Source organism: Pimephales promelas, chromosome 4, assembly GCF_988280905.1.
Source record: "Pimephales promelas chromosome 4, fPimPro1.hap1.1, whole genome shotgun sequence".
Taxonomy (NCBI): domain Eukaryota; kingdom Metazoa; phylum Chordata; class Actinopteri; order Cypriniformes; family Leuciscidae; genus Pimephales; species Pimephales promelas.
In genome coordinates, this window is record NC_142772.1 from 46,345,332 (window position 1) to 46,360,098 (window position 14,767).

The window sequence follows — 14,767 nt, forward strand, 5'->3', positions numbered from 1 at the left end:
TCATTAGTAAGTTGTAACGAACACTATATTGATTCCAACATTTAGTTTAAATTGATAAAATTGTTTGTTTTAGTGGCATTTTCGCAGTTTCCCCTATTAAATCCAGTCACGCAGCAGATCTTTTGCCACTCGGTCAGGCTGAGGGGGGTGTACCGGCGGGAAAGTGACGTCAATGCATTTCTTCTATTTGCCAAAATACTTGATGTATTTGAAACCTCACGGTTGGCCGATGACCCGATAATCAACCCTTCTCTAATCTCTGCCCCCATGGTTACTGTTGCTAACGCAGACAAGCTTTACAGGACGATCCATTTGAATGAACTGGAGATTTCGGTGAAAGGCTTTTTTCCGCCCGTAAAAAAATGTTCTCCTAAAGTGGCCAAAGTTGATTAGATATTATTCTTATGTGGGCTTGAATAAATCATGACATTGAAAAGAATTTTTCCTCTTCTAAAATTGTTAAATCGCACAGTAACATGAAGGAAACTGAAAATCAATGGAGGACGTGAATGCTTTCATTCTTTCTGAGTTTAATTAACTGTTATTATTGACTGCATACTTTATGTTTAAAACTATCAAGCCAGACTTTGAAGGTTATAATATTTTTTTGAGATATGATGCCATAAACTTTACAAATCCAGCTAGTATACTATACTACTGTACCATTCAAAAGTTTGCGGTCATTATGTTTTTTTTTATGTCTATTTGAATGTATTGTAGGGCTGTGCAAAAGTTAATTGCGATTAATCGCATCCAAAATAAAAGTCTGTGTTTACATAATATATTTGTGTGTGCTGTATGTAATTATTTTGTATATATAAATACCTATGCATGCATGTATATATTTAAGAATTATTTGCGGTTAAATTCTGTATATATATTTATAAATACATAATCTATATTATATAAATATAAATATTTTATATATGAATAACATATTTTCTTAAATATATACAGTACATGCATGTGTGTGTATTTATATATACAAAATAATTATATACAGCACACACAAATATATAATGTAAACACAGACTTTTATTTTGGATGCGATTAATCGTAATTAACTTTTGCACAGCCCTAATATATTGTAAAATGTAATTTATTCCTGTGATCAAAGGTTAATTTTCAGCATCATTACTTGATCCTTCATTCTAATGTGATGATTTGCAGCTCAAAAAATTGAAAACGTTGTTTTTTGATTCTAGATTTCTTTTTATCTAGTTCAAGAGAACAGCATTTATTTAATAATGACATAGTCTTTTAAAAAATAATTTTAAGGCATTATTGCTACAGTAAATAAAATTATCGATTTCTTTAAAAACTAAACTTACTGACCCCAAACTTTTGAACAGTAATAATTTATTTGCAGTAAGTATATAGGAATAATGACGACAGTGACGACTTTGTTCATAGGGTTAACAGTGTTGTGGTCAGAGAGCTGAGAGTGTGTTTGCATTCACCTGCATGAACTCATGATGATTTCAGAACGAGCCTCCGGGTCTCTGTGTGATAACACACTTAATGGATTTTGAATGCTGCTCAGGTGTGTGTCTGTGTATGTGAGTCAGTCTGGAGCCCGGACTTCCTTGATTTATTAATGGCATTTTAATGATAGAGAACAGCGGCACTGCATAGAGGAACACTCTGTGTGTAGTCAGTCAGGAGCCTGTGCTGTAGTGTATTATTAATGATGATGAAGAGCAACACTCATGTTCACATTCAGACCTCTGGCGGTTTGTTGTAGATGTATTATTGTAGATTTTTGTTCTCTAAAATGTATAATTATATTGTATAGCTGTTCATTTTAAAGATACGTGACATCCGTCCCAGTCCCAGCAAACTCTTTTCCGGTAATCACAAATGACTGTGATTGGTCCAGCCTGCCCAGCATTGAGAAAAGTAACAGGTAACATGATAACAGCTGTTTTGCCATTTCATTTGTACAGTCATTTTCCATTTTAATAGACACTATATACTGTATAATTTGATTAAATAAATAAAATATGATAAAAAATTGTATTTAGGGTCATCGTACCTGACCAGTTAAACTATTTTATAGCTTTATACAGTATTTCAGTGATTCACAAATCAGCTAAACACCTTTAACATAAAATATTTACTAGAATACCCCCTGAGATTTGGATTTAATATTTTAAATAATTGAACACATTTGACGTTCACAGTTCTCTAATGTAATTTAATGGTCACATGATACGTACACCAGTGCCTCCAGTGTGACCAAATCTCAACCGTTCGAATTGTTGTACTGTATCTTTGCAAAATGTAAACTATATTATCGCCAAAATGTGACTAAGATATTATAAACATTATGGTCATGGTTTTCTGTAAAGTTGCTTTGAAACAAATACAATATAATACAAATAAATTTGAAATATTCACATTATTCACAGCCCCCAGTTTCTCAGTTTCACACAAACCCAAGTGCATCATGGGAAGGAAGCAGCTGGATTTGGTATTTGAAGGTGTTGTGTGTCAGTCCATCTTAATGCGTTAATCTTCAGTCCTTTATAATCTGTCCATTCTTTCATCTCTATCTTTAGTATTGACCCCGTCCATGGACACACCTGTTCCCACCTTTCATTTCTCGTTCCAGCGCCCCACCTGGACGGCCAGCTGAGGGTTTACATGCCTTCTTTTATTTCAGTTTGTGCTGAAAGCGTCTGACGCAGTAATCGTGACCAGATTTCACATCAGAAAGTGAGAAGTGTGGAGTTCAGCACAGCAGCAGTGAAATGCTTTTTTTCTTGTCGAAATATTCGCTGTTAAAACAGAACATTCTGGGCAAGTGGCAGGACATATTGAAAGGCTTACCTACTTTTTTTTCGAAATAGCCAAAACCCATCAGCCATGACTTATGAATATTCACTTTATTCATTTTTTAACTCTTTTTAACATCTAAAGATGATTTTGAAGGTGTCAGGCATTGTCTGAAGATTTTGATTTCTTGACGTCTTTAAGTTGATTTTTACCCCCATCTAGTGGTGAAAAGGAATATTAGTTTCTGTTCCTCTCAATTCCGATTTTGGTGGCCAATGTAGTACACGATTAACATGGCTTCCAGTTCGACCTCGTCCATGAGTGTTAACTCAAACGTAAACGCGAAAGGCGAAGCTTAAATTAACGGGTATGTCCCTCTTTGGCTAATGTACTTTCAAGATGGAGGGGCAACATTAGAACCCCTTACCCCTATGTATTTTCAATGGCATATTATACACTCACGAGAATACTTTATTACTTGAACGAAGTAAATCTACATTAATAAGCGCATATATTTTTATTTTTGAAAGAACTAAGTGTTTTTAGCTCAGAATAAACTAAAAGAGTTACACGGCGTAGCTTTAAACAAGAAATGCATCTTGTATTCGGTCTGCACTATTTTATAATTGTTTTTTATATATACATGCATGTAAATTGTGCTTTTTGGACATCTCAATTCAAAATTTCTCATTATATTGCACTAATTGGTCAACGCAGAGAAATTGAACCCGTTGCGAAATCTGGGAAATCTTTCACCCCCGATCACGCGGATTCTGATTAAAATGACTATTTCGGTACAGGCAACGGTACAGGCAAGATATACAAGAACAGGTCCAGTGTGTACGCCCACTAATTCTTAGTCTGGCGTTAGTGAAGTTTAAGTAGAAACCCTTCTTTCTGTTTCTGTTTCCTTTTGTTTTTGCTCTGTTTTCACTTTTGGCCAGAAGGTCTTTCTTGTTTCTCTCATGTCATTGAAATAGAAGTTTGAGTTTTCCTTCTGCTGTTTATTTGAAAGTGCTGTGTTTATTTTATATTTCATTGAGTGTGGCGGCTGTGGTGTGTGTGTGTGTGTGTATCCGTGTAAAGGGTTGCTGGAATGTTCAGGGTCAGGTGATTGAGTTTCAAGATGACCTTGTAAATTACATCTCGGCATAAATATACAAAGCAATGGTTTGCACATGAACCTTCTGCACAGTCACCATCCCTCATGCTCACGGTGTGTTAATAGCAGCGTTCAGTGGGTGTTTGCTGGCTTAATATGGTGTCTGTGAAGTGAAGTTCTGTTAGCAGCCTCTGGTGCCTGTGTGTGAGTGTCAGATAAAGGCAATTGCAATCTCATCTCCCTACAGCAAACCTACGTCCTCTCAAGATTTTGAATCGCTTCTAGTAAGTTGAGATCAAGGTTATCACTGCCACACCAGCTAATTAATGTAGAGCAGTCTGTTTTTACCAAGAGTCAAAATCACTTGGAGCTCCAGACGCCGTTTCATTCCAGATATGAGTGGAATTTTCTTTATTTACATAACAGACAGTTGCTGAACTCGCTTAGGAGGCATGGAAACAGACGGGTCTGAAACCAGACATCACCCAACGAGACACGGTCAGCCTGTTACCATCGCAGATTTATGCTTCATGTATGTTCTAATTAGGAATGTGTTTATACTAATACCGTTACTGTGGAAGGCTGTGCAATCAAATAGGAGTATCACATTTATAAAACCACACACACACACATCCAGAAGTTCATTTGTTTAGAAAAGTAGTCTCACCGTAAATGCATTTTTTAGGCAATTTTAGAGCTCAAATAACTATTTGATTTTTTCAAATATGCTTAAATATTATTAAAAAATGTATTTCTGAAAGATTTCAAGGTGGTGCTTTAAAGCTACACTGTGTAACGCTTTTAGTTTATTTTTAGCTAAAAACAAAATATATGTGCTCGTTAGTGTAAATTTAGTTCGTTCAAGTAATAAAGTATTCTCGTGAGTGTATAATATGCCATTGAAAATACATACGAGTAAGGGGTTCTAATGTTGCCCCTCCATCTTGAAAGTACATTAGCCAAAGAGGGACATACCCGTTAATTCAAGCTTTACGTTTGAGTTAACACTCATGGACGAGGTCGAACTGGAAGCCATGTTAATTTTGGACTACAAAGGCCACCGTAGGAGTTAAAACAAAATCAGAATTGAGAGGAACAGAAAGTAATATTCACTGGATGGTCATATACCTTTTCACCACTAGATGGGGATAAAAATTACAAATTGGAGTTTCACATTTCTAACAAACACATGGGTATAAAATATGTTGTACATAACCAGAAGTTGAAAATAAAAAATAACAAAAATAGTCATATGTTAAGCATATGTTTTTATTTACCTATTTATTTAAATTTTATTATTTATTTATTTTATATTTTTTACATTAGCTTTAATTTACTTGCAGCTTCAGTGCCGTCAAATGTCTTATAAAAAAAAGAAAAAAGAAAAAGTCTAGTACAAGTGATCCAAAAAAAGCTACACGTATAGAACAAAATTGAATTATTTCAATTTTGACATTTTTAGGTCAAACCGTTCTTGTCTGTCAGTCATATAATGGAGGTCTATGGTCACCACCTCAAAGAGCATGCACAGAGAAGTCCAAATTAAACATGATTTAATGACTCGTAAATGTAAGTACACATTGATGGCCTAAGACACCAAACGAGCGGTTTGTGTGAGAAAACGAACAGTATTTATATCGTTTTTACCTCTTGTAATCATGTCCACGTCCAAGTGATCTGAGGGCGGATATTCTGAATAATATCGGCAGATATTCTGAATAATCTTAGTAGGTGCATCACATTTCTAAAACACAAATAAATCGATAAGAAAAGGTATTCATGGCTCAAAAGGTCTTTTTAGACAACAAAAAAAGTTTTGAATTTAGGATTCTTCACATTTCTTAAACTCCACCTATAAGAATTACATGGGTAACACATAATCAAAGTACCAAAAGTGCACTTGCTTGTCTGCTTTTCTTCCATTGTGCAGACACGTTTCCCATTTGCTTTTACAAACTGACGGATGAGTCGACATTATTGTCTGTGGTGATCAACAGCATTCCCCAGATGCGGTATATAGACATTAGGCTCCTTTAAATCTTCATAATAGATTCACACACGTAGACAAGACTGTGAATGTGGAGCGGGAAGCAGATTTCCGGAGCTTCTCTGATAGATTCGCAGTGATTATTTGCCTGTGTGAAGGAATGAAAAGTGTCTCTTTGTGTGTGAAAATCTCTGTCCTCAGGGGTTTTATTCACCCATCAGAGTGACAGAGAGAGAAAGAGAGATTTTGATTGAGTTCAGGCCCATTCAGACGGCCGGTCTTGGTTGACAAAGCCCAGCAGATAAAGACACAGTTGTAGCTCTCTTTTGTCTGTCCTTAATCTATTATCCTGTCTTATCTTTTCTTCTGCTCATTGCTTTTTCACTGTCTTGCATCGGTTGCATTGATCTTTTTCTTTTCACCCGTGTACGCTCATTATCTCCAGACCCCTGCGGGTTTGATTGATGGCTCTAGGTTTTGATTGACAGGTGTATAAGGCTCGACTGTGGCATCCTGATTTGGGTTTGGGTTAAAGGTCATACCTCTTTCTGGTGGAGCGTATGTGTGGATATGTTACTTCCAACACACTTAATCACATGTGTGCTTTTCTGTGTAATTGGGGACACCCTGTTGACTTAAAATTATGTCCTAAAATACATCTAATCCCCAAATTTTGATTCATTTTTAGATGTGAATCAAACCTTTTTTGATCTCTGTGAATCAAATCATATTATTTTAAGGTGGCGTTGTTACCCCGTTACTACTGTACATGCACTTGCTGTATTAAAGACAGTAAATTATGCAGAATTTCAATTAACTAACTTAACTAAACCCTGACCCTAACCGTAACTTTAATTAATATTACTCAGTACTTATTTCAATAGGTACAATGTAACTACGCCACCTTAAAATAGTGTAAACAACTCTTTTACCTGCTTTTTTAATTTGTCATTTTTATGTTCACTGTAAAAAATATTTTATATATAAATAATTTCCTAAATATACATGCATGTGTGTGTATTTATATATATATATATATATATACAAAATAATTATACACAGTGCACCCACATATATTATGTAAACAAAAACTTTTATTTTGGATGCGATTAATCGCGATTTAATCGTTTGACAGCCCTAATTTTTACTTATGATGTCCCAAACATCTTTTGTTTGTTTATTTTACTTTTTAAGATAAAAAATTGCGTTTATTTAACACAATATATGTTTATTTTTATAAGCTAACAGAACAAAACTTTTTATGCAGTTTTATTAAGCTTAAACAAGCTATATAAACTACTTTATACACTGTAAAAAATATTTTCAAGATTTGTTATCACAACATATTTTCTTTTGTCAAATCAACTTTATAATAATTTATTTAGTTGAGATAACTTATTATTTTGAGTTTCTGATGGTTAAATTAATCTCCTTCATTGTATTAACTCACTTTTTCCAGTTCAATCAACTTAATATTTTAAGGCAACCCAGGTTACTTACTTTTTTAAGTTAAACCAACAATATTTGTTTTACAGTTTAGTAATCACAACATTTTTTCTTTTCTCAAATCAACTTAAATAATTTATTTAGTTGAGATAACATATAATTTTGAGTTTCTGATGATTAAATCATTCTCCTTCATTCTATTAACTCACTTTTTCCAGTTCAATGAACTTAAAATTTTAAGGCAACCAGGTTACTTACTTTTTTTAAGTTAAACCATCAATTTTTTACAGTTTATAATAAAAACAAATCAATTATAATCAATTCTTAAACATAAAACTGTTTCTTTTTGTTAACTTTTTTTGTGTTTAACATGTCTTTCATTTGTGAAGCGAAACACATGTTCGTCAACTCATACATTTAGCTATGTTTTTCTTTTAACATTACAGTCTGTGTAACACTTCATGCTTTTAATAAAATAAAGTATGTACTGTGTTTGTCTGAGTATAATAGCTTCAGATTTGTTTCAGTAGTGCTTGCACGACCACCCATTTTGACTAATTTACTAATTTACTAGTCATCCAGAAAAGTAGTCAAATAGTCTGTGTCAGTGTTTGCATGATGTAAATGAGTCCGCACACACACACACACACAGCTCTGACAGCCAGATGGAGAGTGACGCGGGTGAGAAACCAAGTATCTCCTGTGCCAGATTATGAGCAGAGCCAAAAAACAGCCATGTCACTAGTCTCTCGCTTACACGCAGGCTCTCAGAAGTTCACAGTGAAAGGATTTTAATACAAAGATCGAAGTTTGTCGTAGAAAAACTATTCAAGCAAAGACCAAACAAACTAAAAGCTGTTGCTGAGCTGAACGCTCTCTCCGGTTAGCGGTTATAAATGAGCTGTTCTGTTTATACGTTACGTCTCGCAGCGGCGACTGTGTTTACGACTGTTTTCTCAGGGCTTTCTTAACTATGTAAGCGAGGGCCAAACCCGTCTGCATTTATGTGTGTGTGTTTCATGCATACAGTATGTGACATGAATGGTTCAGATAAGATATACTCACGGTGAGTGTTTACGTCCCGGGACCCTTACATGAATGAGTCTTATACATGTGTCTGTACTTTGTAGGATTAAAGTTGTCTCTTAATTACGTGTGTTCGACATACTAGGATGCTTTTAGAGACACACAAAGACTAGACAGACTAGAGCTGTGTTCGGGACTGTAATATAAGCAGTGCATTAGTGAGTTTAGACTAGTGATGGTTTGTAATAGAGAGAGTGAAAGACAGGAATAGTTTGTTGAAAGAGATTTTAACACACTATATGTAACGTAATGTACCGTCAGAAGTCAGACTGGGTGAGCAACGCAACTGTTTTGTAATATGACTGTAGTTCATTATGTTAAAATAGACATTTAAAGGAGTAGTTCACTTTTTAAAAAAACTTTTGCTGATTTTTTACTCACCCCCATGTCATCCAAGATATCCATGTCATTCTTTCTTCAGTCGAAAAGAAATGAAGGTTTTTGATGAAAACATTCCAGGATTTTTCTCTATATAATGGACTTCAATGGGAACCAAACGGTTCAAGGTCCAAATGAGAGTTTCAGTGCAGCTTCAAAGGGCTTTAAACGACACCAGACGATGAATAAGGGTCTTATCAAGCGAAACAATCGCTCATTTAAAAAATAAATAACAAAGTTTAAGTTTTATAAGCACAAATGCTCGCCTTGCTCTGTTCTGTGATGAGCGTTCGTGAGTCTGTTCGAACTCGTTCATCAAAGTGAACGAATCTTTTTTCGAGTCATGTCCTAGATAAGACCCTTATTCATCGTCTGGTGTCGTTTAAAGCCCTTTGAAGCTGCACTGAAACTCTCATTTGGACCTTGAACCGTTTGGTTCCCATTGAAGTCCATTATATGGAGAAAATCCTGGAATGTTTTCATCAAAAATTATCTTTTTTTTTTAAGTGAACTACTCCTTTAAGTTTTATTTGTGTTTGATTGAATTTGGTTATTTAAAATATTTGATTATTCCAGACAAAAATTGTGTATACACTGTATATAATAATCATTTGTGTATGCACACTAATATACATATGGTTTAGAAATGCCTGAGTTTCAACCAAATCATGTTATTAAAAATATGAATTGATTTGTCATATTGTTTTTTTAATGCCTGAGTCTGTGTTTACAGATGGGCAAAAATAAAAAAAAACTCTGTATTTTGACTATATATAAACATGATTTTGTACCATAACTATACTAGAATATTTGACCACTGAATGCCACAATTGACCCAACGGAATCAAATGTTCCAGAGAGCCGTGAAATAAGCAACTTTATTTTATGTCTTGATGTCAAAATTATATACACCATCGCTCAGCACCCCCTCTCTCTTTAACAGCTCACAGATGTGCAGTTATTTTGACTGAAGGGTGTTTGGTCAGCTTCTATAAGCACCTTTGTGGACATTTAAAACTGTGTGTGTGTGCGTGCGCGCATGCATGTGTGTGTTTTAGAGGGAGAAGAAAACACACACATCAACTTTACAGCCCTGTATTATAATTTTGTGTTACTTACTTTTCACCCAAAGTGATTTACCATGCACTAATTACAGCAGCAATAACCTGGGGTTAAGTGTCTCGCTCATGCACACAAAAGCTCAATTGTGCTCTCAGCAAGTTTATAGTTTATAATATATATATATAGAGAGAGAGAGAGAGAGATTGTTATCACTTACTACTAAGGCTGTGCAAAGATTAATTGCGATTAATCACATCCAAAATAAAAGTTTGTGTTTACATAATACATGTGTGTACTGCGTATAATTATTTTGAATTTCTAAATACACACACATGCATGTATATATTTAAGAAAACGTGTTATATATGTATCATTTATATATAAGATATTAATATTTATATATAATATAAATTATGTGTAAATATACAGTACATGCAATATATACATGCACATATTTCTTAAATATATACATGCATGTGTGTGTATTTATAAATACAAAATATATACGCAGTGCTCCCATATATTATGTAAACACAAACTTTTATTTTGGATGCGATTTATCGCGATTAATCGTTGCTCAGCACTAGTGTTTACATAATAAATCTGTGTGTGCTGTGTATAATTATTTTGTATAGATAAATACACACACATGCATGTATATATTCAAGAATTATTTGCACGTAAATACTATATATATATATATATATATATATATATATATATACATAATCTATATATTATATATAAATATTTTATATATGACATATTCTTAAATATATACATACATGTGTATGTACTTATATTTACAAAATAACTATACACAGCACACACACATATATATTATGTAAACACAAACTTTTATTTTGAATGCGATTAATCACAATTAATCTTTGCACAGCCCTACTTCAAATTAAAAATGTGTTTTTAATATATCAAATATTTATATATAAATTTTGTATAAATATATATAAAGTAGCCTATATACATGCAAATATTTCTTAAATGTATACATGCATGTGTGTGTATTTATATATACAAAATAATTATACACGCTACACACACATATATTATGTAAACACAAACTTTTATTTTGGATGCGATTAATCGCGATCGCCTAAAACAAACTCAAATAACTTCTTCATATCACTTCAAAACAAGTGACAGACGGTCCAAACTTCATTTCCATCCTTCAGTTTTAATCTGTAAATGTCTCTGGGCCTTTTCTCCCTGTGAATATTTGAAGATGAAAGAGTGAGAATGATGTGATATTTGCAGCCATATTTCCCCAGATGCCATACATTTCATACTTCAAAGCTGTGTGTTTCCATCCTGAGAGTAATTATCCAGTTCGGTCTCTCAGCACTATTTTTTTCCTCTGTAAACAGGAAGGAAGTGAGAGAGTTTCTGAAAGATGTCTGACTTATTTCCAATTTCTGTTCCTCTCCAGCTAATGTTCTGGACACCATGCTGCTGAGGAATTCTGGGAAGGTGGAAGAACATCGGGAGACAGGAAGTGATGCGTCGGCTCTACCTCAGCGCTTCCTGTGGTGCTACTGTTATCACCACTGCCCGGAGGACTCGACGAATAACACATGCAGGTATTAGGACACATGCCAGCACACTCACACACGTCCTGTGCGCAGTATTACATGTGTGTCGTGTGTTCAGGACGGACGGGTTCTGCTTCTCTATGGTGGAGGAAGAGGGTGGAGCGGCTGTGGTGACGTCAGGTTGTCTGGGTCTGGTCGGATCAGAGTTTCAGTGCCGAGTGAGTCATAAACTACTCTAATTTCCAAAATAAACTACTTACAGTGAGTGTCGGTGCATCAGACGAAACTAAAACGACAGTCAATTAAACGCCCACTTTACACACTCGTGTGTTGCTCCTCAACTGGCACACTTCACCCAAAAAAAAAAATAAAAATCTGTCATTTATTCACCTTTGCCTCTTTATAACACACAATTCTGCAACTTCATATCTTACAATTAGTAAATAGTAAATCAAAATTGCTAGATATAAACTTGCAATTCTGGCAATATTAGTTTTGACAGCAATATTGATATTAAATATTAACATTGATAATAATTAGAAATGTTTCTTGAGCAGCAAATCAGCATTTTAGAATGATTTCTGAAGGATCATGTGACACTTCAGATTTACAAAACAGTTTAAATGATAATAATATTCCACAATATTACTGTTTATAAATGTAAATGTAGCCTTGATGAGCAGAAGAGACTTCTTTCAAAAACTCCAAACTTTTGAATAGTAGTGTACCTTTTTTATTATTATTCTGTGGTGGAAACAAGTTTCCATCCTCATGATTTTCTTTCTTCCATGCAAAACAAATTAAGATATTTCATCAGTTTAACAGCGGCTCTTTTCCATGTTGTAAAAACGAATGGTTATTTTTACTTCCAAGCTCCAAAAATCACCACAGTAGTCTATAGTGCTTGTTTTAGTGAACTAATCCTTTACACTTCTCTTTATTATAACTCAAAATAAAATACAATCCATAACTTAATTCAACATAAAATACAAAACCGATCCTATTTACTTTCTAAAATATGCCGCTTGTTTTATTGGGCAAAATTATATTAACTAGGGCTGTGAAACGATTAATCGCAATTAATCGCATCCAAAATAAAAGTTTGTGTTTACATGATATATGTGTGTGCAGTGTGTATAATTATTTTGTATGTATAAATGCACCCACATGCATGTATATATTTGAGAAATATTTGCATGTATATACAGTACTTTATATATATTTATACAAAACTAATATTATGCATAAATATAAATATTTGATATATTAATAACTAGGGCTGTGCAAAAATTACATATATATAAATACATAAATGTTTACATAATATATTTGTGTGTGCTGTATATAATTATTTTGTATATATAAATACACACACATGCATGTATATATTTAAGAAAAAGTGTTATTCATATATAACATATATTTATAGAATATAGGTTATGTATTTATATATACAGTATATATATATATATACAGAATTTAAGCGCAAATAATTCTTAAATATATACATGCATGCATAGGTATTTATATATACAAGATAATTATATACAGCACACAAATATATTATGTAAACACAGACTTTTATTTTGGATGCGATTAATCACAATTAATTTTTGCACAGCCCTATTAATAACAAATTTTTCTTAAATATATACATGCATGTGTGTGTATTTTTATATATACAAATTAATTATACACACTGCACACACATATATTATGTAAACACAAACTTTTATTTTGGATGCGATTAATCGCAATTAATCGTTTCACAGCCCTAATATTAACCAATAATATCACTGCTCATTTTCAAACCACTCATTTCAAGTATATTATCTTCTGTTTTATTGTGTCTGTTGCTGAGCCTAAAATATCCTGGTGTTAATGTAACGTGTGTGTGTGTGTGTGTGTGTTTAGGACACAGGTAACTCTAAACAGCGGCGAGCACTAGAGTGCTGCACAGATCAGGACTACTGCAACAGAGACTTACACCCAACACTGCCTCCCCTACGAACACCCAGTGAGTACACACACACACACACACACGGTGGGTTTTCGTGTTTAATGTGAACTTTCCATAGACATAATGATTTTTATACTGTACAAACTGTATTTTGTATGTCCTAACCCTAAACCTGCCCATCACAGAAAACTATCTGCATTTTTACTTTTAAAAAACAACAATTTATCAGGATTTATAAGGACCAAAAATGTCCCCACAAGGACAACATTTTCAGGTTTTCCTATCCTTTTACTACAGCTATTGAGTAGTGTTTGTTCAGGTGAATATTATTATTACAATTGCTAATATTTAAAGTTAGTGAGTTATTATAACCCTCAATCCTTAGTTGAACCGTTTAGCAACAGCATAGAAACATGCTAAATCCTTGCAGCACATTTTTCTACTAACTGTAATAAATAAAAACTAAAACTGAAATAAAAACACATTTAAAAAAACCCTGCTAAACTAAAATTAAAATAAATAATAATAAAAATTAAATGAAAATAAAAATAATATATTAAAACACCTCTAAAAACTATAATAATATATTATTATATAATAATCATCTAGTGTTAATTACTATAAAAAAGTCTTGGCCTTTTTTTAAATTTCTTTCTTTGGGCTCCATTCCTGGAAGAAAAAAGTCTTGAATTGTTCCCAAAAGTTTATCTAGGTCAGAAGCCCTCACACACCTGTAGGGTTTATTGTGGCTGTCACGATACAACTGCCATCAATCAGCACAGCAGAATAGAAGTCCCTCTGTCTGTCACACACACACACCTGTGTATCAACACCCTCTCACCTGTGCTGTGGCGTACAGAGACGGCTCTGGTTTCACTCAGCTCTGTGTGAAGATGCAAGAGTTGTGTGTTCAACCTTTGGTCTCTTCTCTCTTGGACATGTAATAATACTTGTGTGTGTGTGTGTGTGTGCAGGTTATGTAGTTGGAGAAATTCATCATATCGCTCTGCTCATCTCAGTGACCGTCTGTAGCTTCATCCTCACCTTCATCATCATCTTCTGTTACTTCAGGTGTGTAAGTTACCACGCAGACACTTGTTCTTAAATAAATCTAATTGAAATGACTATAAACTAAATCGGGTCTTAATGTGACAGATTGTTTTAACAGTACTTTAAGAAGCTGTTTTTATCATGGAGACCTCAGTCTCTGTCTAAGTCGTGTGTGTGGTGTTTCAGGTATAAGCGTCACGAGTTGGCCCCGCGCTACAGCCTTGGCCTGCATCCTGACGAAACTCTCATTCCTCCCGGAGAATCCCTGCGGGATCTCATCGAGCAGTCCCAGAGCTCCGGCTCAGGGTCAGGACTCCCCCTGCTGGTGAGATTCACACACTGCACACCGTCACACATGACATGAAATC

At 34.1% G+C, this 14,767-nt stretch overlaps 1 protein-coding gene across 2 annotated transcripts in view; it reads left to right on the top strand.

Annotated features, from left to right (window-relative positions):
- bmpr1ba (bone morphogenetic protein receptor type 1Ba) overlaps positions 1–14,767 on the top strand; it is a 72,353-nt gene that overhangs the window by 38,408 nt on the left and 19,178 nt on the right. For both annotated transcript variants that reach the window (XM_039684430.2, XM_089130604.1), the window contains 5 exons: positions 11,287–11,437; positions 11,508–11,607; positions 13,304–13,406; positions 14,324–14,420; positions 14,586–14,724. In XM_039684430.2, the coding sequence (XP_039540364.2) occupies positions 11,287–11,437; positions 11,508–11,607; positions 13,304–13,406; positions 14,324–14,420; positions 14,586–14,724 (590 nt within the window). The remainder of the gene's footprint in view (positions 1–11,286; positions 11,438–11,507; positions 11,608–13,303; positions 13,407–14,323; positions 14,421–14,585; positions 14,725–14,767) is intronic.